The sequence below is a fragment of the Arvicola amphibius genome, chromosome 3, assembly GCF_903992535.2.
Source record: "Arvicola amphibius chromosome 3, mArvAmp1.2, whole genome shotgun sequence".
In the NCBI taxonomy this organism is placed as follows: domain Eukaryota; kingdom Metazoa; phylum Chordata; class Mammalia; order Rodentia; family Cricetidae; genus Arvicola; species Arvicola amphibius.
This window is the reverse complement of record NC_052049.1, coordinates 141,523,759-141,551,410: the sequence shown is the minus strand read 5'-3', so window position 1 is coordinate 141,551,410 and position 27,652 is coordinate 141,523,759. Positions and strand designations below refer to the sequence as shown.

Here is a 27,652-nt window from a genome sequence, read left to right as displayed (position 1 = left end):
AAGCATGTAGAAGAAAGAGCTCACAATTCTAAAGCTACTTCATTATCATACGGGGGACATTAACAACAACAACAATAAAAAACCCAATAAGGTTAAAAACTGAGAGTGTAATGCCAGCCTAATTCTAACCGGTACACTTGGAAGCATACCCTAAGCTAACGTTACTAAAACCAGTGAGCTGAGATGAGCAATTTCATGAGGCACAGCCCACCGTTAATTAGCAACTACTACTGGGAATAGACTCTATGCATGACCCATGTCTGTCTGTCCTACACAGATATCCTGCAAAGACTGACTCAAATAATGAAACTTGCGGATTCAAAGACCCTCACAGAGGAAGGATCAGGTGTCAAAGTCTAACATTAAAATAAAAAAAAAACATTAAAAACCCACTAAACATACACCTCCCCATATTATCACCACACAGTATTGTATTCGGCTAACACATTAAATCAGTCTAACTCTTGAACTAAATGTATACTGTCATATGGTCAAAATTTAGCGGTGATGAAATAGACATTTTTTAATGACTAACTTGTGAAAGTTAAAACGTGCCTACCTTTGTCATATACTATTTTGAAGCTTCAAGAGGCTTTTATGTTTATGATAAATAACATTGAACATTTATTTATAGGTGTCTCTAGAGCACCCACACACACATTAATCTCATTTAAGACAACAAACACAACAATAAAATGAAGCACAACGTTAGTAAGAACTAGATGTAGTATTTTTGTGTGTGCCATTTCAAAACATGTCGAACATTAAAATCCCATGTCACCAAATCTCTGTTCTAACACAGAAAAAGGAACCCACGGTAGGCGACGGTTAGGCATCGCCACCCACAGCGGGTGGACCAAAGGCTTCTCTAGTGCGCATGAGCTGGACATCCTTGTCAGCCATGCACGTATCGCAGCCCCACACTGCCGAGGCCTCAGCCGTCAGGAGCCCGTAGGCTGTCTCCGTCATTCCAGTGCAGATGCGATGAAACCATTTCTGACAAGAGGCCTCACACAGGATGGCGTCCTGATCGTCATTCACTTCATTAGTACAAATCCCACACGGGTACACCGGTCGGAAGAACGAATGGCCATGGCGGCTTGGTGGTGCAGCGAGAACTTGCGGCTTTTGTCGGTTGGTGCACAGGTCGCCTGAGCCCCTGGGCTTGCCGAGGCTTGTCTGGTCCCATTTGGCGTGCTGTTGTTGCCCTCTGCACTACCCGAACGGCTGTTCTCTTGCACGGCATTGTTTCTCTGTTGACATTTTTTAATTATCAGCGTTACTCTGATTGACTGTATCCCTCCATATTTAAGTGAGGTGGGTGAGCGGAGGAATTTTGATTCGTGGTTTTAGTCCGCCCCTTGGGGAAAGGTCTTGTTTGGGAGGTGGCGCTTTCGCTTGACCAAACGCGTTTGGGGGTGGAATAAAAGAATGATTAGGTTCTAACGGAGAGGTAAAATTTGAATTATTTCCAGGGACAAAATTAGATGCCAGGTCAGGGTTAGATACTTGGCCAGGATTCTGGGGGGGAATCTGACTGAAGTTCTCGGCAGAGCTCTGTCTAAAATGCTGACCAGGCATGTTCATGTCCTGAGTCAGCACAGTTATTGTAAGGTGGGTTTCCGAAACTCCGGATTATCATGTGGCCCGAAGTTAAAGCATGCGGCCGTTAAAGCCCATGCCAAGGGATTCTGAGGAAATGGATGTGGTTGATTCCTGAGTGAGTAAGGACCACAGGTAGGGGGAAGACATTCTTGGGGGGACCGTGGGGAGGCATTCTGAATGTGCTGTAGCCTCCAAAGCCGGGATAACCAGGGGTTAAGGTAGGGATTGGACGAAGGCAGTGGTTTATAGGAAATGGTGTTATAGTTGTCATCGAAGGGGTTGGCGGCCACTAGATGGTCGGAGTTTGGATTGGGTGGTGGTGCATACTCAGACAATGGAGGAAAGGAAGGTCCCTGGAAAGAGAAGGCAAAGGAAAATAGTCTTGATGCAAGAGGTCAGGTTAACAGGTTGCTCTCAGCACCCAGAACCTGGCTAAGAAAATTTAGTATTTTTCAAATGCCCTTCCAATGTTTATACTTAATTACATGTGAATACACACACACACACACACACACACACACACACACACACACACGTGGTGCACATATACATATATGGGGCTGGAGAGATGAGTGAGTGGTTAAAAGCAACCGACTGCTCTTCTAAGAGGACCCAAAGTTGGTTGCCCAGCATGTGACTCACAACTATCACACACAAAGTCCAGCTTCAGGGGATCTGACGGGCCCTCTTCAGGCCTCTACCAGCAACTGCATACCCACAATATCACACACAGATCGAAAATCAAGTTAAATCAGTTAAAAAATACATGTTAGGAATGGAATGATGCATGCGTCTCTACCACTCAAACCCACTATTTCAAATTCCTTTAACTCTCAAAAAAAAAAAAAAAGCCTATCATTGGCTGGAGAGAGTGCTCATCTGTTAAGAGCACTGGCTGCTCTTCCAGAAGACTGCGGTTCCATTCCCAGCACTCAGGTGGTGGCTCACAACTGCCTGCAACTCCAGATCCAGGGGATCTGATGTCTCTTCTGGTCTCACAGGCACCCAGACATGCATGTGGTACACAGACATATATGTAAACCATCACTCATACACATGAAATAAAAACATCATTTTAAAAATTTTTTATTTTATGTGCATCGATGTAAAGGTGGTCAGATCCTGAGTTACAGACAGTTTGTGGGCTGCCATGTGGGTTGCTGGGAAGTGAACCTGTATCCAAAAACCATCATTTTAAAAAAGCCTACCACAGCTTTCATGTATCGCTTGTCTAAAGCTAAATTCTCTCTTAAAACACAAGTGTTCTAATCACAAACTCTTCTTACCCCCAGCCAGAAAGCTGGATAATAGTAAACAGAGTCCAAGGGGCCCCTTTTTTTTTTTTTAAATGTCAAGGGAGCCATAATTAAAGCATTCTCAAAGCCCTAATCTCTACCTCTCTTAATAGAAAAATCTAATTGTTACGGCTTTCAGATTATACAGACAGTGGTCAAAGGGAAACAAAATATAATAGATTCAAAGTAACTCCTACTCATTATCCACCAGAAGAGTACTTCAGTTGATAGCAACTGAAAACCATAAGGCAGGGCCGTAGAGAGGGCTCCTGTGCTCCGTGCTGCTAGGCGAGGACTGGGGTTTAGCTCCAACCACCCACACGGCACGGCACTCACAAACATGTGTAATCAGTTCCAGGTGATTCAGGTGCCCTCTGCTGGCTTTCCAAGGGCACTGCACACACATGGTACACGACCATGTACATGTTGCATGGTACATGCAAACACTCATACACATATAAATAAAACCATGAACAGTCAAATAAATAAATTGAAAAGCATAAAGGGCTACATGTAAATTTTTTATACAACCACAAGTTACAACAAAGGAGACTTTCTCTATGATTAATTACTTCATGATAGCCACACAATATTGATTACTACACATAGCAGAGAGCCAGTACTACTTCAAGTTAAAAATTATTTAAAGATCTTTACATAGAAGTACAAAGGTTAGACTGACAAGCAGCACATGGAGTGCAGAACCCTTCATTAGGGCTCTGAAGTAGACAGGAAGCAAAGGACCTGGCCAAATGGTAAAATTTGCTTATCCGTCTGACCAGACCAACAAGAGAACTGTCACTAAGGAGAACATTGGGCCTGCAGAGACGGCTCGGGTTAAGAGCATTCACTCTCTTCCAGAGGACCCAAGTTCAGTTCCCCACACACATTTGGGTGGCTCCCTCCTGCCTGTGACTTAGATAGGGCGCCCTCTTCTGGTCTCCCTTGGGGTACCTGCCCTCACAATGCACACAGACACAAACAAACAGACCTTAGACATAAATAAACAAATATTTTAAAAGAAAAAAGAAAAAATCAATTTAACCTGTGCACTGCCCTTGCGTTTTTTTCTTATCTGGGCTTCCTAGTTGTATATTTGGGTCCTCCTAACCCAGTCCATGTCCACTGTCACCACCGTACAAAATTGAAAAGAAAAGAAAAAAAAATACTGATAATATTCCCACTTGGAAGTGAACTGTTTCATATATCTCATGGCAATTTCTTTTTCAAGATAGGGTTCTTCTCTGTGTCACAGCCCTGACTCTCCCCGGAACTTGCTTTGTAGATTAGGCTAGCTTCAGACTCACAGATCTCTGCCTGCCTCTGCCCCCCCCAAGTGGTGGATTAAAGGCGTGGCACCACCACTGCCCGGCACATCTCATAGTAATATTATTAAGGGCTGGATACAAAGACGGAAAATTAGGGACAGGAAACTGGGAAGGAGCCCCGCACGTCATCAGCGGCTGCAGGCAGTCTTCCCTTCCAAGCTCTCAAGCCCTTTGCTGCTCTATTGGCTCCTGGTTTTCCCGTCATCAGAGTATAATTTCACATAAGGCATCTCTGGAGCAGCCTACAGTATTCACTTACAAAAGACAGAGGCAAAAGGATGAACAAAAGGACCGTAGTCAACCTTGTGAGACAGAACGAGGGCCACTAATGGCTTACGTAACTAAGGCAAAGATAATTGATTGTACTCTTCCCCCCGAGGAGCCCATGCCCACCCTTGGGTGAGCCAGCAATTTTTTATGAGCTCCTCTTTTCTCTAACTTTTACACTTCATGTCTACTTTAAAATAGCTTTAATAAAAATCTCCAACTTTAGCCAAGCCATGGTAGTGCATGCCTTAGTCCCAGACTTCCTGAAGCAGAGGCAGGTTTGAGGCAGCCTGGTCTAGAGAACAAGTTCCAGGATAGTCATGTCTACACAGAGAAACCCTGTCTCAAAAAACAAACAAACAACAAAAAACGAAAAAGGAAAAAAAGGTTCCACTACTTCATGCTGGCTAACCCTGAAATCCTTTCAGCACCAAAGCCCCCATCCCAGTTTGGCCAAAGTTGAGCTCCCTAAGAGATTAAAGAAAGGAAAAATCCCTAGACTATTTTATTTATGTATCTATTTTGTTTATCATTTTTTTGTTTGTTCTATTACTGATGGGAAACCCTTGTTATCCAATCATCTTTAAGAGGGGGGTCTTAGTTAAGGCGTGGCTTCGCTGGGACCCAGGGTTAAACCGTGTGCACCTCTCTCTGCGGCCTTTTCCAGCCAAACACTGCAGTGCTTGGGTTCTTGTTTCCTGTTTCGTTGAGTGTTTCCCCCTTACAATAAATAAAATTGTTTTATTCCTTAGCTAGCCTGATTATGTCAACACTTGGCACCCCAATGATAGGCTATAGAATTCCTGGCTGGACCCTGCGTGCCTGCGCACGTTCCATCGCATTCGGCCACACACCGCCTCTCTCCGCCCACTTTAGCCGCAGCTTGTGCACACAGCCAGTAGTTCATTTGGGCATAGAATTCTCATGCAGCAGCACTAGGGAATGGCGGTTCTTTACATTTCCTCTTTAAACGCCTCAGAGCCGTACAGCCACAGAAGGCCAGGGTGCCTGAGGGCTTGGAGCCAGTTCTGGCTCCAGTTTTTCTGCGTTATGGAAAACTTAGGCAAATCGCAGGCTTCTCGGGTCCGAGCCAGCTGTTTCGCAGCTTCTAACAATTTGTCTGCATTTGCTATTTCTACTGCTCGGTCGACTGCTGACCAATCAGGGACCACCGCGGCGCACACAGTCTGTGATTAATACTAATAACTGTTTTTAATCTGAGCATATCTTTCAGCATTTAACTGTAAAATCAGATTCAGTCTAGTCACGTGGCTCCAACTGCACTGCGACACCTACTGGCAGGTAACGGTTATTGCATCTACTCCAGCTAACTAAGGTAAGATTTAATATCAAAAATATTAATTACAAATTTATAATTTAGAAGGGCAATATTGCAGACAATCTAACTGTCCAGGGTTTTTGACAGCCTTTTCATCACTCATACCATGCACGAGACTTATATGATTTCCCGCCTACATCATCAATATTTGATTTTGGGGGTTAGTTTTGCCCTTCATATTTTTCTCCTTAAAACATAGTTTGATAATAGGGGCCAAGAATGAGGCACTTTTAGAAATAACTCAGTCTTTACAGACGGGCATTGCTCAATTAAAAAGAAAAATTCAAACACTCTGGAGAAGGATACAAATGATTTGACTAACAAGACCCAGTCAAATGAGGTACTTTTAGAAATGGTACAATTTAATAGTAATTTATTAAAAGGAAATTCAACATTCTAGAGAAGGATACAGCCAATTTGTCAAACAAAGCTCAGTCTATGACAGAGAGTGCTGAGACATTGTCTGAGAGAATTCGTACTGTTGGATGTATTAATTGGACTCTGTCAAAAGATTATGATAGATTGACTGATAGAATGTCTCTCCAGGAAGGTAATATTCATGCTATAAAGATTATGTCCAGGATGAGACATTATCTCTACTGGACAGACTTCACACCTTGCAATTCTCAATGAGGGCATTAGAACAGAACACTGGACAGGTGATCTAGACTTTAGAAAAGGCAGTGGGTAAATAAATTGAAAAAAAATTTAAAAAATTTATCAAATTTGATGACCAGGGACAGAAGGGTACAAAGACAAAATTTAGCCTCATCAGTATGTACCAATCTCTGGGATAGCTTACCCAGAGTTCTACCTGCCTTTCTGGTGGTATCATCAGAAAGAGTTTCTGGAACAAAATACCCTAAGGCAATTAAGGAATATATATGGGGAGCCCATACGTATGACTGATCTAAAAGGAAACTAAACAAGCAACTGTATCTTATGGAATATATTCATCCTTTGTCAGGGAAATGGTCAAAAAAAAAAGTGGGCTTCCAGTAACAAAGCAATGCCACAAGACTGACTCTGTTAATCTCAGCAGTCCCTAAGAAGTGGATTGCAGTTGCTTTGGCACTACTATTTGAGGGAAAGGCTAAAATTTTAGAGCAACAGGAAAAAACAAAAGGGACTTGAGATTTCCCTAGATCAAATTCTGGGTGAGAGTCTTTACTCTGACCCCCAGGATCAGGCTCTTTATGATGACACACCTGTCCCTATGTAGCACAAAGCAGCTTTAAATACTTGGGACAGGATTCAGAGACAGGAAAGAGAGTTGAACCGTAGCTTCGGGTTAAACAGGGTCAGAGAGAACCTTTTAAGTGTACTTTTTTACAAAGATTAACTAAGTCTTGTACAAATAGGGATAGCTGCCCCAGAAGCTAGACATATACTACAGACATATAATAGAATAATAATAAACATTAATAGAATCTTTAGTTTATGAGAATGCCAACTTAAAAATGCAAAAGGATTCTTGGGTCTTTAAAGATCAGATCAGCACTCATGAATAAATGGGGTCTTGCATACAATGAATGTTGAGACACTTGACTATGGTATTGAATCTGTGGTAGGAGGAAACAATTTCCAATGGTAAAAGGAGACAATCAAAATACCAAATGTTTTAATTGTGGTAGATGGGACATCATATAGAAGGGGATTGTAGACAAGGAAATTCCTAGGAATTAGTGTCCTCCTTCTGGGAATGGCAAGAATAGGAGGACTCAGCCTTCAGGTATATGTAGAAAGTGTGGCAAAGGCCAACATTGGAACAATGAATGTAGGTCAACTAAAGACAGTCAAGGCAACCCAATACCATCATGAGGGGCCTCTTGCAGGTCCCCATGACAAACATGGTCCAGTCATTCCCAGTTACTGTGGAGAATGTGTCTCACCAAAAAACATTTAAAAATCCACAGCCTACTGTAAAAAACAATACTGGTCTGGATGATGGAATAAATGTGGAGGATGAGTCAAAAACTTATAGGACATAAGAAACCTATATTCTGGCAGACTTCTATAAACGATCAAAGACCAAAGCTAAGAGTGTGTATAAATGGCATTTTTATTGAAAGCCTACTAGACATGGGTGAGGATGTAAGTATCATTACTCCAGAATCTTGGCATCCAAATTGGCCTCTTCAATAGGTAGATGTTCAGTTCCTAGGAATTGGAGCCCTATCTCAGGTGAAACAAAGCATGAGATGGCTAGACTGCATTTTGCGGACTCTTAATGACTTCCAAAGATTATTGGGAAACATTTCCAGTCTACAACCAGCTGTTGGGATAACAGCTGACATAATAGTTCATTTAAATAAAACCTTAGATGGGTGATACAGACTTAAAATAGTCCCAGAAAATTAACAGCTGAAGTGGAAAAGAATTGACAATTGTTGAGGAGAGGAGATTACAGGAGGCACATGTGGATAGGGTGAATCCAATCTTGTATTCTAGACATATTGCCTTTCAGAATTTCTCCTACAGGAATTCTAATTCAGAGGGACAATATTATCTTAGAATGGATCTTTTTACTACACAAACCAAGTAAAAAAACTAAAAAGTTATGTGGGAAAAGTCTCTGAATTAATTATAAAATGTAAATTGAGACTTCATCAATTAGCAGGTATAGACCCAGCAGAGATTATAGTGCATTTCACTACTGATGAAATAAAAAAAAAAAAAAAAAAGCTATGGGAAGAACAATGAACCATGGGCAAGGGAGCTTGTGCTAATTTTTTGGGAGAAATTAATAGCAATTATCCCAAAAGTGATAGACTTAACCTTATAACGAGAACTTCTTGGATTCTTCCCTAAATTGCACATGATGCACCAATAAATGGAGCCCGTACATTCTATACTGATGCAAGTAATCAGGGAAGGCAGGTTACAAATCAGAAAGAACTAAGTATGGTATGTCTATGTGTTGCTTTTATTGGTTATTGAATAAAGAACTGGCTTGGCCTATAGCATGGGAGGAGGAAGGCAGAGTCAGAGAGAAGCCATGGAGCTGCGGGAGACAGACACTGGGAACTTTACTCAGTAAGCCACATGCATGTGGCGATACACAGATAATAGAAATGGGTAAAATAAATATGTAAGAGTTTAGCCAATAAGAAGCTAGAGCTAATGGCCAAGCAGTTTCTGTGTGGTTATTTTGGGTCTAAGCTAAGCCAGGCAGCTGAAAACCTACAAGCAGTTCTCCTCCAACAAGTAAGGTGGAACCTTATAATTCTGTCCAGAAGGGCAGAATTTAATGCTTTTTTATGGCACTCAGGGATTTTAACTCAATATTGTTACTGATTCACAATATGCAGAAAGAGTTGTCTTGCATATTGAAACTAGCTAAATTTATACCAGATAATATAAAATTGACTTCCATTATTCATTCAGGGTGCAAAACATAATCAGGAATAGGCTTTATACTATTACATAATACACATCCGATTCCATAACAGGTCTGCCAGATCCTCTAGCACAAAGTAATGCAGAAATTGATCAATATTGATTTAAAGAATATTGCAGGCCTCAAAATTTCATTAAAAACATCATGTCAATAGCAAGGTTTAAAGGAAAGAGTTTCCTATTAGATGGCAACAAGCTAAGGAGATTATAAAGAGATGTCCTACCTGCTCTTTCTATACCAAACACTGTTGCTTGCAGGGAGTAACCCAAAGGGTACTCAAGGAATGAAATCTGGCTGATGGATGTGTTCCACTTTGCAGAATTTGGTAAATTAAACATGTGCACCACACCATAGACACGTATTCAGGTTTTCAATGGGCAAGTGCCTTGAGCTCGGAAAAGGCTGATTTAGTAATCACATATTTATAGAACCTATGGCCACCATGGGTATCCTGCACAAGTAAAGGACAGACAGTGGTCCAGTTTATGTATCTAAAAAAAATAAAATGTGTTTGCCTATTATAATATAAGCACATTACAGATACACCAATATCCTACAGGTCAGGCAATTATAAGAAAGATCAAATCAAACTATATAGGATATGCTAAACAAACAGAAAGGGATGGAAAATACCCCCAGAAATATATTGCATATGTTTTATAACCTTAAATTTCTTAACGCTAATGAGAAAGTAACAACACAGCAGAGAGGCATTGGATAAGGGAAAACTTCTAAATTAAATCAACCAGTGTATTTCAAGGATATGTTGACCCCAAAATGGAAACCAGGAGATATGCTACATTGTGGAAGGGGGTTTCACTCTTAGATATATTTGCTCAATATATATATTGAGCTGGTTTGGAGTTGAACACTGGCTCTGTACCTCTCTCCTAAATCCAAGCTTGTTGTTAAAGGAACATTCAGAGTTTTCTGTTTCATATCGGGAGCCATCTGGTACGGGGACAGAAGAAAGACTTTACGAAAATTTTACTTTCTCCATGTCTATTTTGTCTATATCGTATTCTTTATTGAATGTATGTCTCTAGAATAATGTTTTAAGTTTCCATGATGAACAAAGACTTTCCTACAGATCCTTTCCTGCAGTAATCTTTGAAGTTTTCAGGAAGAAGATGGGGCCCCATAGCAACCACTCCACCTGGTTGAGATGACATTGTGATGCTGATAGTGTAACTATAAGACCAGTTTTTGGGTACAGCTGCTAAAATGGTGCACCTCATGATGTTCTGGCCAGAACTCCAAATAAAACTTTGGAAAAAAAAAAAAAAAAAAAAAAACCCTACCGACTGCTTGGAAATTGTTTGCAATTATACTAGACAGTAATTTTAAAACTTAATCATCACTTTAACTTTTGCAGGATCCCATAAAGAAAACATCGCCCCCTGATAGTGGGAAGCCATTCTAGAGGACAATTGCCCCCTCCTCCCAAACCTCAGGGTTGGGAATATCGTTTAGGGGTTGTTGATTGTTACTTTTATCAGGTAGAGGGTTGGGGTGGAAACTATGTTTTATTTTAAAAAAAGGGGGGAAATAATAATAGTGGGTAATAGGGGTGAATACTTGTGAGGTATTATGGATAATTTACACTGGTATAAGCTTTTTGTATATTGATACAAGAAACTGTATTTGTTATTTCTGTTTACAATATTTGTACACCTATACAAAGTATTTGGTCAGATTGTATACATGCATGTTCTCTCCGACCTCTGTTTAGGACATTTTGTATATTGATACAACTTTAGGATATATTTTTGTATTGTATTATATATTATTCTTACCGTCCGAACAAGATACTTATACATTGTTTACATTTTGAGGTCATTGTCCTCATTTTCTGCACATTTGTTTCAAAAGATTATTTAATATTCTAACATGAAGCCTTAGTCTTTAAGTTTATACAGGTATTAAATATTTAGGTCATAGTTTTGTTCATGTTATACATACAGTCAGATTAATTAGGTTCTTTAGATACATAGAGATTGGTAGTCTGCCTAGATAGGTAATCTTCACCACTTCAAGGATCTGTAGAATATGGCATTTAAATAACTTAAGGTTCTGTTGACATGAGACATTATTGCTCCTGACAGCACCAATCTATTCCTGAGAGAATGTTGGAGGCACCAAAGACACCCCACTTGGAGCTTTTCTTCTTGGCACAATTGGCCTTTGAGCAGGAACTGCCCATGCCTCAACCACTGACAAAGTACTTGGTATCCGGAAATGGATACACAGACACAGGAAAAAAAGTGTCAAAATCTTGCCAAGACAGGGTAAGACAGTTGTGAAAATTTTCCTGCCTCTGAAAATGGTTTGTCAGTTAAGCTAGGCCTTAGCCAAAGTTTGTTGCTTCAATGTTGCAAATGAGACTTCAGGTGATTGCTCAGGTAGTCTAATTGTCTCTGTCATAGTCTGTTCACTTGGAAGCTGCTTGGATTGCACTTCCTGTCTACTCTAGTATATTAGTTTCCTCTCAGAGCTTCTGAGGGGGTTGAAGATTAGATAGTTATAGTTTACCTTCCTCTCATTATTTAGCCAGCTTATGTCTGATGCAAATTTAAACTCCTTAAAATAAATGGTTTATTAAAACATTTGTCATGTGTTTCCTTGCTTAATTTGCTTATGTTGTCCTATAATTTTATTACTGGATATCTGTTCCTAGTGTATATAATTTTGTATTGCTCTTGTTCAGACAAAAGAGGGAGATGATGGGGAACCTTGTTAGCCAACCATCTTTAAGAGGTGGTCTTAGTTATGAGTGGCTTCGATGGGACCAGGGTAAAATGTGTGCACCTCCAGGTGCTCTCTCTCTCTCTCTCCATCGAACTCATCCCCTCTCTCAATCTCTCTCTCTCTCTCTCTCTGTGCCTTTTCCCGTGGACATTGCTGTGCTTGGATTTCTCGCTCCTGTCTCATGAGTTTTCCCCTTATAATAAATAAAATTGTTTTATCCTTAGCTAGCCTGGTTATTTCAACATATTACTATTTTATGTGTACATTATATATTTATATTTGGGAGAGGTCTGAAGGCATACCACAGGGTGTGTGTGGAGGTCAAAGGACAACTTGGGAGTTGGTTCTCTCCACCGTGGAATCAGGGGCTCAAACTCAGGTTGCGAGGCTAGGCAGTGCCTTTTCACCAACGGCCAGGATCTATTACCTTTAACCTGCTGTGGTCATTCTCTCGCTGTGAGAAAGGGCTTGCTAGAACAGAGAGGGGCGAGGCTGACTATTCAGCTCAGTTCCAAGAGGCCTCAGTCACAGCTGCTTGGCCCACATACTCTGTCACCATAGTGGTGGATGGAGAAAAATGCTATACCTCCAGGTAAACGCGATGCCGAGAGCAATTAAGAAACAGAGGCTCGGATACTGCTCTCAAAGGCGTGGCCCCTCTAGGCCCCACCCCAAGCAGCACTCCCCCTGGTGACCAAGAGTTCAACACATGAGCCTAGCCGTGTAGCTTTAAACCTCATGGTGTCGGAGGGTTCAACTCTACAACGATGGCTCCTGCAATCCTCTAGGTTCCAGTGACCCTGGCTTCTCTTGATTTGTTCACTAAATCCTGAGTGTGGAAGTGTTTCCTGCAGGTGTCTCTATGTCTCCAGGTTTCCTTTTTGGTTAGCACCTCTTTCTGTCTTCCTTTAAAAAAATTTACCTATTTATTTTTCTCTTTTATTTTTTTATTACTTTATAAATAATATCAATCAAATTAATTTTATTTTAATGTCTCAGACCACCTTAAACTTACAATCCTAAACCTTCCATGTGCCATCACACCTGGAGCTTCAGATGAACATTCCTTTAGTCAGTTCCTTACACAAAATTATACTGTAATTTAAGTATAGTTCAGGAAGATGGTTCAACAGCTAAAGGATTCCCGGGACCTACATTATGAAACATATGAGAACCAGTTCTCTGTTAAGTTGTCCCCTGATCTCCACATAGGTGCCTTCATTCACACATACCATATACCACACACATCACACACATCTGATGGAGGAGAGTTATCTGTCTAGGTTTCCTTTCATTGGTTAATTAATAAAGAAAACTGCCCTGGCCCTTTAAGAACAGAAATTAGGTAGGTGGAGTAGACAGAACAGAATTGTGGGAACAAGGAAGTAGAGTTGGAGAGACACTTCAGGCAGTCGCCATAGGAGTCTCCATGCTGCTGCTCTCCGAGATGGATGCAGGTTAAGATCTCTCCTGGTAAGCCACAACTCGTGGTGCTACCCAAATTACTAAATATGGGTTAAAGGAAGATGTGAGAGTTAACCCAATAAGAGGGCTGAAACTATGGGCCAGGCAGTGTTTTAAAAAGATACAGTTTCCGTGTAATTATTTTCGGATAAGTTAGCCGGTTGCCTGGGAACTTGGGCGGCGGGAACGCAGCCCGCCGTTCAACACTACAGATTGGCGCTCCCAACGTGGTCACTAAATCCACTTAAAAACCTTGCCCGCTTGGTATCCGGAAAGAAAGTACTCTGATACCATGCCAATGGCTCACTGCTCTCCCCCCTGCACCTGGGCAGATGGCGGAATCAGGCTTAGGCGAGCGGGACAAGCGTTTGCGGATTACCTGCCGCCATAGAGAGAGGAGGTGTTTTCAAACTGCGCGTGCCTCTGCGCCTCAAATTCGGCTGTGACTTGATTAAAAGAGTTTCTGTGCTGCACGCTCAGTATCAAAATTAAACTGGCTGAGTGCAGCTCCAATGTGGACTACTGTGTACCTGTAGACTGTGTGCAGCTCAGGGACACCAAATGACTGAGGCAGTAGCGGCTTTGGCTCTGCTCCGCCATGTTGAATTGTGCTGACCTCAGGCAGGAACTATCGTAATTACCATGATAACAGCGCAGTTAAGTTTAGACTTGGCTATAACACAGGCAGTACCGTATTATTTTAAGAAGTGCTTACAATTTTTAAGAAATGCTCCTGATAGTAAAAAATTAACAGATTCACATAGGACAGATTCAGACATATAAGACCCCCATATGGTCACAATGTTGGATGACTGTACGTAGGCTTGAAGAGAGAGAAAAAATAAATATATAGAGAATAAAGTTAATGCCTTAAAAAAAAAAAAAGGTTAAAGTCTTTAAAGAGACAGAGTAAGATAGTTAGGATTAAAAGAAGTAAAGTGATAAAGTAAAAATAAGCCACGTAAATGGAAAATTCACAGAGAGTCTGGATTATGTATTTTGTTGTGTTTTCTTTGATTTTTTGACTGTAAAGGAGCTAAGTACAGAGAGACCATTTCATTATATGGGCTGCCAGGCTAGAACCAGAATGGACATCTTAATGGTATGACTTCAGGATTGTGGATCTAAGAACATGATGCTTTGTGGAAAAGAGGTTTCTTCTTTTGTTTTCACAGAGGACGAGACTCTGTGGATTGCTTCTATCCCAATATGGTATGATAGACCACGCCCTCCTGAAAGGTTGCTGTGAACAGTCTTCAAGAAATTACTTCACTCAACTGCCAACTGAGAGGAACCTAGCACACAGGTTATACCATAAAAGACCTAAATAACAGCGCCCCCATTCAGCAGGAAGCAGTTTGGAGAGAAATAAAACTGCGCCCATTTTCCCAAATATTGCTTATAAATGTTCTTTTACATTTAAAGGGGAGATGATATAGATATGAATTTGCATTGGTATAGATTTTAAGGTCAATTTTGTTATATGTATATGTATTTCTGATCTTGATTAAGCTATTGTGATTATAGTTCATTTAAAAACTGTAATGTATAATTAGGAAATATAGGTTGTTAATGGATAATCATTGATAATAGTTAAGCTTGTAGTCATGTTATTAGATTTTCTAGATATGTAGAGATATATTTCAGTTAGATAGACATTCTTCATATCTTTCAAAGACTGCAGAATATGGCATTTAATGTTTTAATAACTTAGGGTTTTTCATGACAATGAGACACGATCTGCTCCTGGCAGCACCAATCTACTTCAAGAGGAAGATGGGCATCGAAGAGGCTACTTATGGAGTTTGTTAGCCATTTGGGCAAGAAACTGCTCTTGGCTGGACTGTTCCATAAACTGGACACAAAGAACCCGCAGAGAGAGGACTGCTGAACTTGCCTAAAGGTGAGATGGTCTCTCAGGGTTCCTGATTCGTGAAGGAGTCTGCGAGACGTTCTGGCAGGACACAGCAGAAAGTGACTGAACTGTCTTTGGAATTTTCTGCTTCATGGAAATGTCTGCTGGATACTGTGGGCCTGAAGCCCAAGGATGGATGCCCAACGGTACAGGGGAACTTTGGGTGACTGTCCAGGCAGCGAGTTGTCTCTGTCATTTCTAGAGTTTTATAAGTTTACTTATTTCTTGTTTACTTAGGTAGTATTATATCCTTCTGGAGTCCTTTGATGGAGTTGAGAATAAATAGATAGTTATAGCTTTTCCTTAGTTATGATAAAGATAAAATATATTTAATATTGTAACTAATTCTTGCTTGATAACTGTTTTGTTACATGTAATTTTCACTATGTTAAGCCTTTCTTTTTGTTTAAACAGAAAAAGGGGGAAATGATGGAGGAGAGTTATCTGTCTATGTTTCTTTCATTGGTTAATTATAAAGAAAACTGCCCTGGCCCTTTAAGAACAAAAATTAGGTAGGTGGAGTAGACAGAACAGAATTGTGGGAACAAGGAAGTAGAGTTTGGAGAGACACTTCAGGCAGTCGCCATAGGAGTCTCCATGCTGCTGCTCTCCGAGATGGATGCAGGTTAAGATCTCTCCTGGTAGCCACAACTCGTGGTGCTACCCAAATTACTAAATATGGGTTAAAGGAGATGTGAGAGTTAACCAATAAGAGGGCTGAAACTATGGGCCAGGCAGTGTTTTAAAAGAATACAGTTTCCGTGTAATTATTTCGGATAAAGTTAGCCGGTTGCTGGGAACTGGGCGGCGGGAACGCAGCCCGCCGCTTCCCACTACACACATCACACACACACACACACACACACAAATGTAATGAATTGAAGTATATGTCTGACAAATGTTTCCCTGCCTGGAAGGTGTGAGGGTACCCCAGATTTCACAGGCTGTTTTTGTTTCCTGTAAACTGGAAGAAAAGGTGCTTGTTCATATTAAATTCCTGCTTTTACAAGTTTGTCAAACACAATGTGACTTATTCTTCCACCAGCAGGCAAGGTATTTCTTTTTTTTTTCTTTTTCTTTTTTTTGGCAGGGTAGTTCTGTTGGCTTTTTTAAACATGTGTGAGCACACGTACACATGTCACAGCTAATGTGTGGCGGTCAAAGTCGGGGTTCCCTACTGCTGCCTTAGGGGAGCTTGGGCCAAACTTGGGTCCTTAGCCCTGTTCATAAGCACCTGGACCTGCTGGCCACCTCGCTGGCCCTGGATGTTTTTCCTTTATGCTCGCTATAATTTTATACAGTGCAAATTATCAGGTTTGACTATTTAAAACAATGACCACTTAGCACATGCAAACACATTGACTTAGATCACGATGAATCTCTTTTAAATGGGGAGAATACGTCCTGATTCATTCCATTAGGGCTGAGATTGCCTTGATAACCAAAAACAGAAAAAGTACAAGATAAAGCAAAGCAACAAAATCTACATACCAACATCTATTAGAATTATTAACGCAAGCCAGGTGGTGGTGCTCAAGCCTTTAGTCTTAGCACTGGAGAAGCAGAGGCAGGAGGATCTCTGTGAATTCAAGGCCAGCATGGTCTACACAGTGAGTTTCAGGACAGCCAGGGGCTGTGGAGAGAAACTCATCTCAAAAAGAAAAAAAAGAAAAAGAGAAAGAAAGAAAGAAAGAAAGAAAAGAAAGAAGAAAGAAAGAAAGAAAGAAAGAAAGAGAGAAAGAGAGAGAGAGAAAGAAGCTACCACTTTCAATATACATAGTAATGAGGAGCAAAGTCAGGACTTAATGCTTTGCTATGCAAGCACTCTACTGAGTTACGCCCCCAACTCCATGGTATTTTGCTGTCCTTTTTAAAGAGATTTATTTGAATTTTACTGCTGTTGGGATGTCTTTCTGTACACTGTGGAATATTGTTACTCTCATTGGTTGACAAATAAATTGCTTTGGCCTATGGCAAGGCAGGATAGAGCCAGGTAGGAAATCCAAGAAGAGATATGGGAGAAGGGAGGAGTCTGGCTTGTGTGGTGGTGGCATAAGCCTTTAATCCCAGCACTCGGGAGGCAGAGGCAGGCGGGATCTCTGTGAGTTTGAGGCCAGCCTGATCTACAGAGTGAGTTTTAGGACAGGCTCCAAAGGTACACAGAGAAGTCTGGGACAGGTCAGCCAGCTGCTGAGGAAATAGACACGTAAAAAATGATGTAACAAACCATGAACCACGTGGCAAAGTATAGATAGAAAATATGGGTTAATTTAAATGTTTAATTTATTAGAGCTAGCTAACAATAAGCCTGAGCCATTGGTCAAGCATTTATAAGTAATATTAAGCCTCTGAGTGGTTATCAGGAACTGGCAGGTGGGATTAAAAAAAAGAAAACCCTGACTACATTTTATTTATTGTGGCATGAGTGTTTGCTTGTATATATGTCTATCAAACATATGTGTTGCCTACATGGCCAGAAGAGAGAATTGGATCTCCTAAAACTCAGTTACAGATGGTTTTTAGCCATGTTAAGAATTGACCCAGGTCTTCTGGCAGAGCAGCCAGTGCTTCTTACCCTTGACCCATCTCTCTAGCCTGCTGTTTTAAAAGTTGGAGTCTCACTCTGTAGCCCTGGCAGACCACCAACTCATGGCAACCATGAGCCCGCTTTAGTCCTCCAAAATGTCCTAAGGCCTGCACCACCACACAGGCTCTTATTACCAATCTGAGTTGTTCACCACTAATTTCCCTTCCTTGAAATGTGTGATAGTTTGAACGGCCCCTGAAGGCTCACAGGGAGTGGCACTACTAAGAGGTGTGGCCTTGGAGTGGGTGTGGCGTTGGAGGAAGTATGTCACTGGAGGTGAGCTTTGAGGTTTCAGATGCTCAAACCCAGTGGCAAACCCAGTGTTAATCTCTCTTACTGTTGCCTGTGGATCCAGACGTAGAACTCTCAGCTACCCTCTCCAGCACCTTGTCTGCCTGCCTGCCCTGTTGTCAAGCTTCTGGCCACGCTGATAATAGACTAAACCTCTGAACCTGTAACCCAGCCCCAATATATATTTTCTTTTGTAAGAGTTGCTGTGGTACCGGACAGTAGTGGCACACGCCTTTAATCCCAACACTTGGGAGGCAGAGGCTGGCGGGTCTCTGTAAATTTAAGGCCAGCCTAGCCTGGTCTTAGAGCGAGTTCCAGGACTGGCTTCAACAGCTTCTGGGAAACCCTGTCTCTTGTGTGGGGGAAGGATATGCTGTGGCCACGGTATTTCTTCACAATGATAAGATAAAAACAGGGTTGCTGTGGTCATGGTACCTCTTCACAGCCATAAGATTAAAATGCTTTCCTGTTTTATGACTCATTTAGTTCTATCTTCTGTCACATTAATTTTAGCAACATGATCTAATATTAAGAATTATTGGGGAGTGCTAGAGGGATGACTCAGTAATTAAGAGTGTTTGTTTACTCCTGTAGAGGACCTAAGTTTAGTTCCCAACACCTACACTGGGAAACTCACAGCCATGTGTTAACTCAGCTCCAGGAGATCCGAGGCCCAATATGGTCTCCTAAGACTCCTGTACATACACAGAAATAAAAATTAAAATCTGTAAAAAAAAATAATTATAGGGCCAGCAAGATGGCTCAATGGGCAAAGATGCTCTCTATCAAACCTGGTCATCTGAGCTCCATCCCCCAAACCTACATGGTAGATGAGGAGAACCAAATCCTGAAAGTTGTCCTCTGCCCTCTGCACGTGTCATGGCAAACCCTCCCCTCTGACCCCGTAAAGAAACATTTTTAAACAAATCTCAGAGAGTTTAGGCTACAGGAGGGCACTTGCCTAGCAGGTGCCCTGCACCCAGGGCCTTGCACCTGGATTTGACCCTCAGAATGTCAACCCTCTCCTCCAAGCAGAGACGTAAGTTTTCCCTACGCAGTAACCTTTTCTCAGAAACCTGTGACACTCCACATGCTTCCCGCTTGGAGTTCATGAAGTTTAGCAATTCCAGCTTCTTTTGTTTTGAAAGCCTCAGGGACGGTGGCTGTTTCCTATAGCTGCCACCTCCAAGAAAACTTGAATATCCTACTGTGGTCACTTCCATTTGCCATCTGCTAATGACTTGGTTTAATCGTGTGGTTTCTGTCTCCAGATCAGATACCAACTGAAAAGCCTCTCAAGTCCCACCAGGCAGACACAGCCATGACGTTCACTTGCCTCAGATGTCTGGCTCGCTGTCAGGGGATCAGATGAGCACACAGTGGCACTTACACAATCGAGACACTATTGTTTAACCTTTCTTTATTCTTTGTTTTTTTTTTTCCCCCTGAGACAGGGTTTCTCTGTGTAGTTTTGTAGCCTGTGCTGGCACTCACTCTGTAGACCAGGCTGGCCTCAAACTCACAGAGATCCTCCTGCCTCTGCTTCCCAAGTGCTGAGATTAAAGGCATACGACACCATGGCCCGGCCCAATGTACATAAAATAAAAAGAATGTTTTCTTGTGTACAGGTCTTTGCTCACATGAATACCTGCACCGCATGCATGCAGTGCACACGGAGGACAGAAGAGGCATCAGATCCAGTTGGAGCCCTCATGTGGTTGCTGGGAATCCAACCTGGTCCTCTAGAAGAGCAGCTAGTGCTCTGAACTCCCGAGCATCTCCCCAGCCTCACAAGGCACTATATTTGAAGCGACAGCATTAACATTTGAAACTCACTAGCATTCCACAGAACTAAAAGCAAACTGAAGAGTACTGTTTTCTTCATTAAGGGGGATTTTTTCTTTCTCTCTTTTATGTTTTACTTCCCTGTTCTTTTTTTTTTGAAACATGGTTTTGTGTAGCCCAGATCGGCTATCTAGATGAGGATGACCTTGAACTTCTGATCTTCCAGCCTTCTCCTCTCAGTGCTGGGATTATGGGCACATAACTGAAATTATACAACCCTGGGAACAGAATCCAGGACTTCCTCATGCTGAGCAAATACTCTGTTAACTAAGCCAGAGTCCAGCACAAGAGCGTTTCTAAAAGGTCCTCTAGGGCTTGAGAAAGACACCCTTAAAAACACTAAGTTGGAAAAGTTATATTTTGTTCTTATATTTTATTTATTTATATTTATTTAAGTGGCGCTGGGATTGAACTCAGGGCCTTTCACAGGTGAGGCAAATACTCTACTTCTGGGTTATTCCCAGTGTTTTCTTTCATTTTTAGATACATTCAGTGACTCTGTTTTGGAAGATGAGGATATTATTTCATAGCTCCTCCTACTTTTGTCTGTCTTTTTTTGTTTTCATTACATTTATTTATGTATTGTGTGTGTGTGTGTATGTGTGTGTGTGTGAGAGAGAGAGAGAGAGAGAGAGAGAGAGAGAGAGAGAGAAAGAGAGAGAGAACTCACACAAGAGCATATACTTATGCTCCATGGTGGAGGCAGGCAGACCTCTGTGAGTTCAAGATCAGCCTGGTCTACACATTGAGTTCCAGGCTAATCAGGACTACACAGTGAGAACCTTACTTATAAAAGGGTTGGAGAGTTGGCTAAGTGGTTTCGAACACTTGTTTTTGTAGCGAACACAGGTTCAATTACTAGCACCCACACTCTGGGTCACAAGCATTTGTAATCCAAGGGATTCGATGCCGCCTTCTGTTTCTGGGGACACTGGACATCCATGTAGCATACATACATCCAGGAAAAACATTCACGCACATACAATTTTTTAAAAAATCCAATCAGCAATCTGTATACTTTGCCCTGAGTATATTAAGAGACACTTGAGCCAGGTGCCATGCCAGGCACACAGGAGGAGCCCAAACAGTATTCCTTGAGACTGAACTACACCGGAAGCTCATCCCATTTTAGCTTGTATCTATGACACATACCTATAACCTCAACCAAGAAGTAAAGCACATAACTTCCATTCAACACGTTAAGGACACAGTTGTGGGCTGGAGAGATGGCTCCACAGTTGACAGCAGTATCTGCTGTAAGAGCACAGGAGGTGTGCCCAGTATTCACAGTAGGTGGCTAGAAATGCCGGTAACTCAACCTCCAAGGTAGACAATGTTCCCTTCTGGCCGTGTGGGCACCTGCGTGCATGCACACGCCACACACAGGGTTGGGGTGGATAAGGGTAGGGGGTGGGGACACACACACAGAGAGACAGAAAGAAAATAAATCTTTTTAAAAATTATGCCAGCTGGGCAAAATGGCACACACCTTGGATCGCAACACTTCAGAAGGTGGGAGGCAGATATCTGTGAGTTCTAAGGCAGTCTGATCTACATAGTGGATTCCAGGCTAGCCAAGGTTATATGGTAAGACTCTACGAGCTGGGTGGTCGCCGTGCTCACCTTTATCCCAGCAATCGGAAGGAAGAGCCAGGAGATCTGTGGGAGTTCAAGCTAGCCTGGTCTACAGAGCTAGTTTCAGGACAGCCAGGACTACACAGTGAAACCCTGTCTTGAAAAAACAACAACAAAACCACACAGGGGGCTGGAAAGATGGCTCAGCAGTTAAGAGCCATGGCTGCACTGTGTGGTGGTGGTGCATGCCTTTAATTCCAGCACTCAGGAGGCAAAGACAGATGGATCTCTGTGAGTTCGAGGTCAGCCTGGTCTACAGAGTGAGTTCCAGGACAGCCAGGACTTCAAAGAGAAACCCTGTCTCGAAAAACAAAACAAAACAAAGAGCACCGGCTGCTCTTCCAGAGCGCCGGGTTTCAGTTCTCAGCACCCACGGCTGCCTGTAACCCCAGTGCCAGGGGACCAATGCCTTTTTCTTGCCTCTGCAGCCTTCTACATACATGTGGTGCACATACATCCGTTCAGGTATGCACACTTGCACATAATAATGAACCAAATTAAAACACCCAAATTCGCCCATGAATCCCTTACAAATCCACCCTTCTTTTTACGCATGTGACATGCTCTCTTAGCGTTCCTCCTTCTCTGGCGGCCCTCTCCCTCTGCCTTTCTGAGCCTTCTCCATCTGTCTCCCAAATGTTAGTGTTTTCCACGCTTGTGACCTCAAGGCTCATCTCACTGTTCGTTCTCCCGGGGGAGCCTGCGTGTTCCCAAGACGTTAATTAGTAGTCACCTGTTTACCTCCGACTTCCAGATTTCTATTTCTGGCTTCAGTCACAAGCCATGACAGGCACATTCAGAGCACACGCTAGAATACCCTGGGGGTGGAGGGAGTGAGGTGGGGTTGGGGATAGAGTCAACAGACTTAGAGCCAAGCTCAGATCCCTGATGATTTACTGTGCTGTACACAGTCCAATGTTCTACACGGAAACCTTTACCTCCCCTGTTCTCCCACTAGCGCTTCTGGCACTTCTACCCCATTTCTCTATCCTCAACCCTAACCCTCCATGCCCTTCCTAGTGGGGCATTTCCTAGATACTGTCTATTAGTGATGTCAGCGGTTAGTATATTTATGGCATTTCTCTTTCTTTTATTCTCTTTAACATCACCCTTGCCCCTTATGTTACTGCTAAATGTGAAAGCTCGCAATTCCTTCTTCACTTCTGAATTTCTGTTTCTTTCCTTCTATTCTTAGGGTCTCCCCCCCTGCCCAGATGACTCCTCCATAGGAATTGGTTTTTTTATGTTCTTGTCTCTGCAGAGACAGTGTCTCAGGTACTACAGGTGGATACCTAACTCACTATGTAGCCACGAATGACTTTGAACTTGTCCCCTACCATGTTTTTTTTTTTTTTTTGCTGTTGTTTCGTTCTTTTATTTCTAGTTTGTTTTGTTGAGACAGGCTCTCTCTATTAATAGCCCTGGCTCCTGGAACTCACTCTGTAGACCAGGCTGTCATCAAACTCACAGAGATCCACCTGCCTCTGCCTCCCAAGTGCTGAAGTTAAAGACATGTGCCTTCTCATCCAGTTTATCTGGACCTGGGATCAAATCCAGGGCTTCCTAAATGCTAGGCAAGCATTCGTATCTCTGACTCCTCCATAAGCATTTTGTTGTTGTTGTTGTCGTTATTGTTTTAGGTAGAGTCGGTTTTGGAGATATTTGAGACAGGGTTTCTCTGGGTAATCCACCTGCCTCTGACTCTTGAGTTCAGGGATTAAAGGTGTGCGCCATCAGCACCCAGTGAGCTATGATACTTTGGATCTACAGAGCATGGTACAGTGAAGTCCTCAGTCAATGACATCTCATTTGTCACATCTAAGTTTTATCTCTATTAGTTTCTTATTCATTCATTCGTTCATTGTGTGTGGAGGAATATATGTGCCACAACACACAGGTGTCTGCCAGTCAAAGGATAAGTTTTTGAATCAGTTTTTTTTCCTTCTATCTACCTGTGGGTTCCATGAACCCAACTCAGGTCACCAGGCATTTACATAGCAAATGCCTTCACCTGCGACTCATTTTGAGTTTTTGTAAGATTTATTTTTATTATTATTTTAAATTGTGTGTGTTTGAGTGTGAGTGCAGGTGCCCTTGGAAAGAAAAAAGCATTGGTCCCCCGGAACTTAAATTTCAGGCCCTTGTAAGCTATCCTTGTAAGTGACTGTGTGCTGGGAATTCAGCTCGCGTCCTCTGCAAGAGCAGTGAGCACTTGTAACTGAGTCACCTCTCCAGTCCCCATATTCCCATATTCTATATTACTTTTTTTTTAAAGTCAGACTCATTTACAGATGAAGTTAATCTTTGTAAAATATAAAATAAAAAGGAACAGAGAAGGCTTCTTTCAAAACAAGGGTCTTTCTGCAGAGCCCTGGCTGTTCTGGAACTCACTATGTAGACCAGGCTGGCCTCAAACTCACAAGAGATCCACCGACTCTGCCTCCTGAGTGACGGGATTAAAGGTGTGCTCCACAATATCCAGTTTAATATTATTTTCCTAACAACTCATTTAAGGTTCTGGAGCGATAGCTCAGGGGTTTAAAGTACATGCTGCTCTCGCAGAGGACAGGAGTTCGGTTCCTGTCACCCATATAAGGTTGTTCACAAGTGTAATTCCAGCTCCAGGTCATCACATGCCCTCTGCTTTCAAGATCACTGGTGCTCATGTGCACATACACCTCCAACTATACATAAACTGAAATAAATCTCTTTAAAAAACAATTCATTTCAATTGAAATAAATGTACACATATGTGACAGCTACATACATATATGTATGTAAACCTTTTCCTAAACCAGGAATTTAATGAAATTTTTATGACATACATGAAGTAAACACATGACCATTACGAAGGTCTGTCCGTAAAGAGCAGGTAGTTGGGACACTCTGAAAAGCGCTACTCAAGAGTCTATGCCCTATCAAAACCACAGCTTGCAGTCTCAAAAAACTGTATAGTTACAACCACAACCCAGAGCAGCTAATTTCAAAAGAACTGTGCTTCATACAAGCTCAGATAGTAGCTGCATGTGCTCATGTATGCCTGCAGTCCTCACACTCAGGAGACTGAGGCAGGGGGATGCCTGAAGTTTGAACCAGGTTGGACCACATAACATGAACCTTTTTTTTAAAAAAAACAAACAAACAAAAAACAAGAACAACAAAGGAACACAAAACCTTTATAGACTATGAACCAGTCCCAAGATGTCTGTTAAAACTATGTATTTAGAAATAAGTTATTATAAAAACACTCATCATGAAGTAAAAATATTGGCTGTATGTTTTAAAAAGTGATTCTTGTAGTTTGGGATTCAACTCTTAGACTATTCTTGAGCTGAGAATCAAGCCCATTCCCTACTGCTGATGTGGGACTTAATGCTGCAAGAGCAAGAAATACCGCAACAATGCAAAGGATTACTGTGTTCTTGCCCACACGATGAGATACCGACGGATTCTACTTAGCCTTACATTTGGTTAGGACTGACAGCTAAGATCACAGGCATAAACCTGAGAGCTCTTTCCTTTCCTTTAATCCCATAGCAATTTATAATAATAGACGAGATTGTATTGCACAAAATCTCAGGGGAAAAGTACATCTCGGAAAGGCGTAAGCCTTAAAGGCTGTGGCACCTCATAATCACAAACAAAACAGGGGTATGGTATTTCTCCAACTGGGGTATTGGGGCACACAGAGCTCCCTGAAAAGGCAGGTGGATCTCTATGAGTTCCAATCACACAGATAGTCAGTTCCAGGAGAACCAGGGCTACACAGTAAGACACTGTCTCAAAAAACTAAACAAAACAAAACACAAACAAACAAACAAAAACCCCACCACCAACACCACAACAAAACTGACCAAATGGAAGGCTGTCTGGACACCAAGCCTTTAAAAGCAATGCCGTGCTGTAAGTTAAAACTTCTGCTTAGATGATTGAAAAGTCCATTTCTCGTTTTCTGCATGTCTCTGTGCACGTGGAGGTCAGGGGCTGATCCCTCCACCCCACCCGCTTTTTGAGACAGGGTTTTTCTGTGTAACAGCCCTGGCTGTCTTGGGACTGTTTTGTAGACCAGGCTGGCCTCGAACTCACTGAGATCTGCCTGCCTCTGCCTCCCAAGTGCTGCGATCAAGTGTGCGATACCACTTCTGGGCCAAGAACTGACTCTTGATTGTTTTCCAACTTACGTATCTTGGCAGGGTCTCTCACCTGAAACCCAAAGCTCACTGAGTCAGCTGGTCTACCCTGCTCTGGGGATTGCCTGTCTTCCCTTCCACCAGCTTGAATGACAGGAAAGTTGCCACACTCGCCTGGCTTTTACCTGGGTGCTGGGGACCTCACACTTGTTATGCAAGCGCTTTGTCCCCAAGCTCCAGAAAGAGGAATTCTACCTAAAAAGCTGAGAAAACATCTTTTGGATCCCACAGCGCTGGCATTGTGAAGCGGTTCAGTTATGTTTCCTCCAGTCACACTAACCAAAACATCAATGGATGCCTAAGTCAGTTAGGTCAAGCGGGAATTTATCTTACTAGTTACTGATGTATGGCACCTTTGTTTGAGTGAAAGGATTGCTGCAGTAGGCTCCACGCTCCAGTCCCTCCCCCCAGTCTTACTTTCTATATAACGCTCAGATAAACCCTATTAGAAACACGGCCACTTCTCTGTTCACAAAGCTGTTCAGTCCTTTCTCAGATACCTCAGAGAAAAAGCGTCTCTCTCTTGGACAGAATCTCAGTATGCAGCCCCAGTTGGCCTGGAACTCACTTTTGTAGACCAGGCTAGCTTCGAACTCACAGCAATCCACATGCCTCTGCCTCTGGAGAGCTGGAACTAAAGGCCTACCAACCTCTCTGGCAAAAGTCAAAGTCTTAATGACTCTCAAGGCACACTCCCCTAACCTTAGCCACCAGACCTGAAGTTCTGGCTGTCCTGGCTCACCTTGCCACAGTTACCACAGCTTCCTTTCCAGTGCCTTTGGTTCCTTTTGCCTGGAGTGCCCTTCCTTCCCCCAGGTCTGACTGGGATTGTGCGATCATCTTCCAGGTGAGCCTTTCATCACCCTGCCTCCCCTCCCACTGGTCTTTTCTACCCCCACTTCATGGTTTCATATTTTGCACAGCACCTGACCATGTATGTTGTTTACTGAGTGTGCACTCCTGCATGAAGAACATCTATCTACATTCTTTATTCAGTGTTTTAACCTGTGCCAAGGGCAGTACCTAGCACATAGTACATGTTCAACAAATATTTGCACAATGAACAAACTTGGAGACTCTCAGACTTAGAAACCCATCCGGAGCTGGGAATAAGAGCTGGCGGGCAGCCACACATTCCCAGATGGTATTTGGTGGTGTGTGTGTGTGTGTTTTAAACTTACATGCAGTACCTTTTGTTCAGTACATCTTTCTTTCTGATTTTTTCGAGACAGTAAGACACATTCAAATTCCTTACTAGTTTGCAAGGAAGAAAACCAATGGTGCAGAAAGCTGATTTCTGGATGATTCGATTCTTAATCTTATTGGTTAATAAAGAAAACGCCTTCTGAATGTATCTAGTTTCTCTCCCTAAACTAAAGAAAAATATAGCGAATATGTGTTGCCTTTTGGAGGGAGGTGCTTCCTCAAAGCGCCTCAACTCTCTAGCAGTACAACTTAGTTTTCTGGGGGGGTGGGTATTGTTCGCGGGTGTCTCTTTTTAGCCCGGAGGTGTCTATTGTGCTGTGTGGTGGGAAGCAGGAGAAGAGTCTGGTAGGAAGGGATGCTGAGCGCCGCACGTCTGCACACAAAGTGGGGACCCCGCGCGCCTGGGGCCGCGCACTTAGGCCCGGGCCGCCCCGGTGGCCTCCCCGTGGCCCCGCACTCCCCCGGTCCTCCCGACCCTGCTCCGTTACCTCGAACTCTCTTTAGCGCGATGGGCTCCTTGTCCTGTTCCGCTGACAT

General features: G+C 42.5%; 1 protein-coding gene across 1 annotated transcript; it reads right to left on the bottom strand.

The window, feature by feature from the left end:
* Nucleotides 1–828: 828 nt before the first annotated feature.
* Pygo1 (pygopus family PHD finger 1) lies at nt 829–27,652 on the bottom strand. The gene is given in 11 exon segments (XM_038321093.1): nt 829–1,104; nt 1,107–1,253; nt 1,256–1,369; nt 1,372–1,602; nt 1,604–1,633; nt 1,635–1,736; nt 1,738–1,764; nt 1,766–1,822; nt 1,824–1,986; nt 3,954–4,025; nt 27,591–27,652. Coding segments are annotated over 11 exon segments (1,281 nt in total).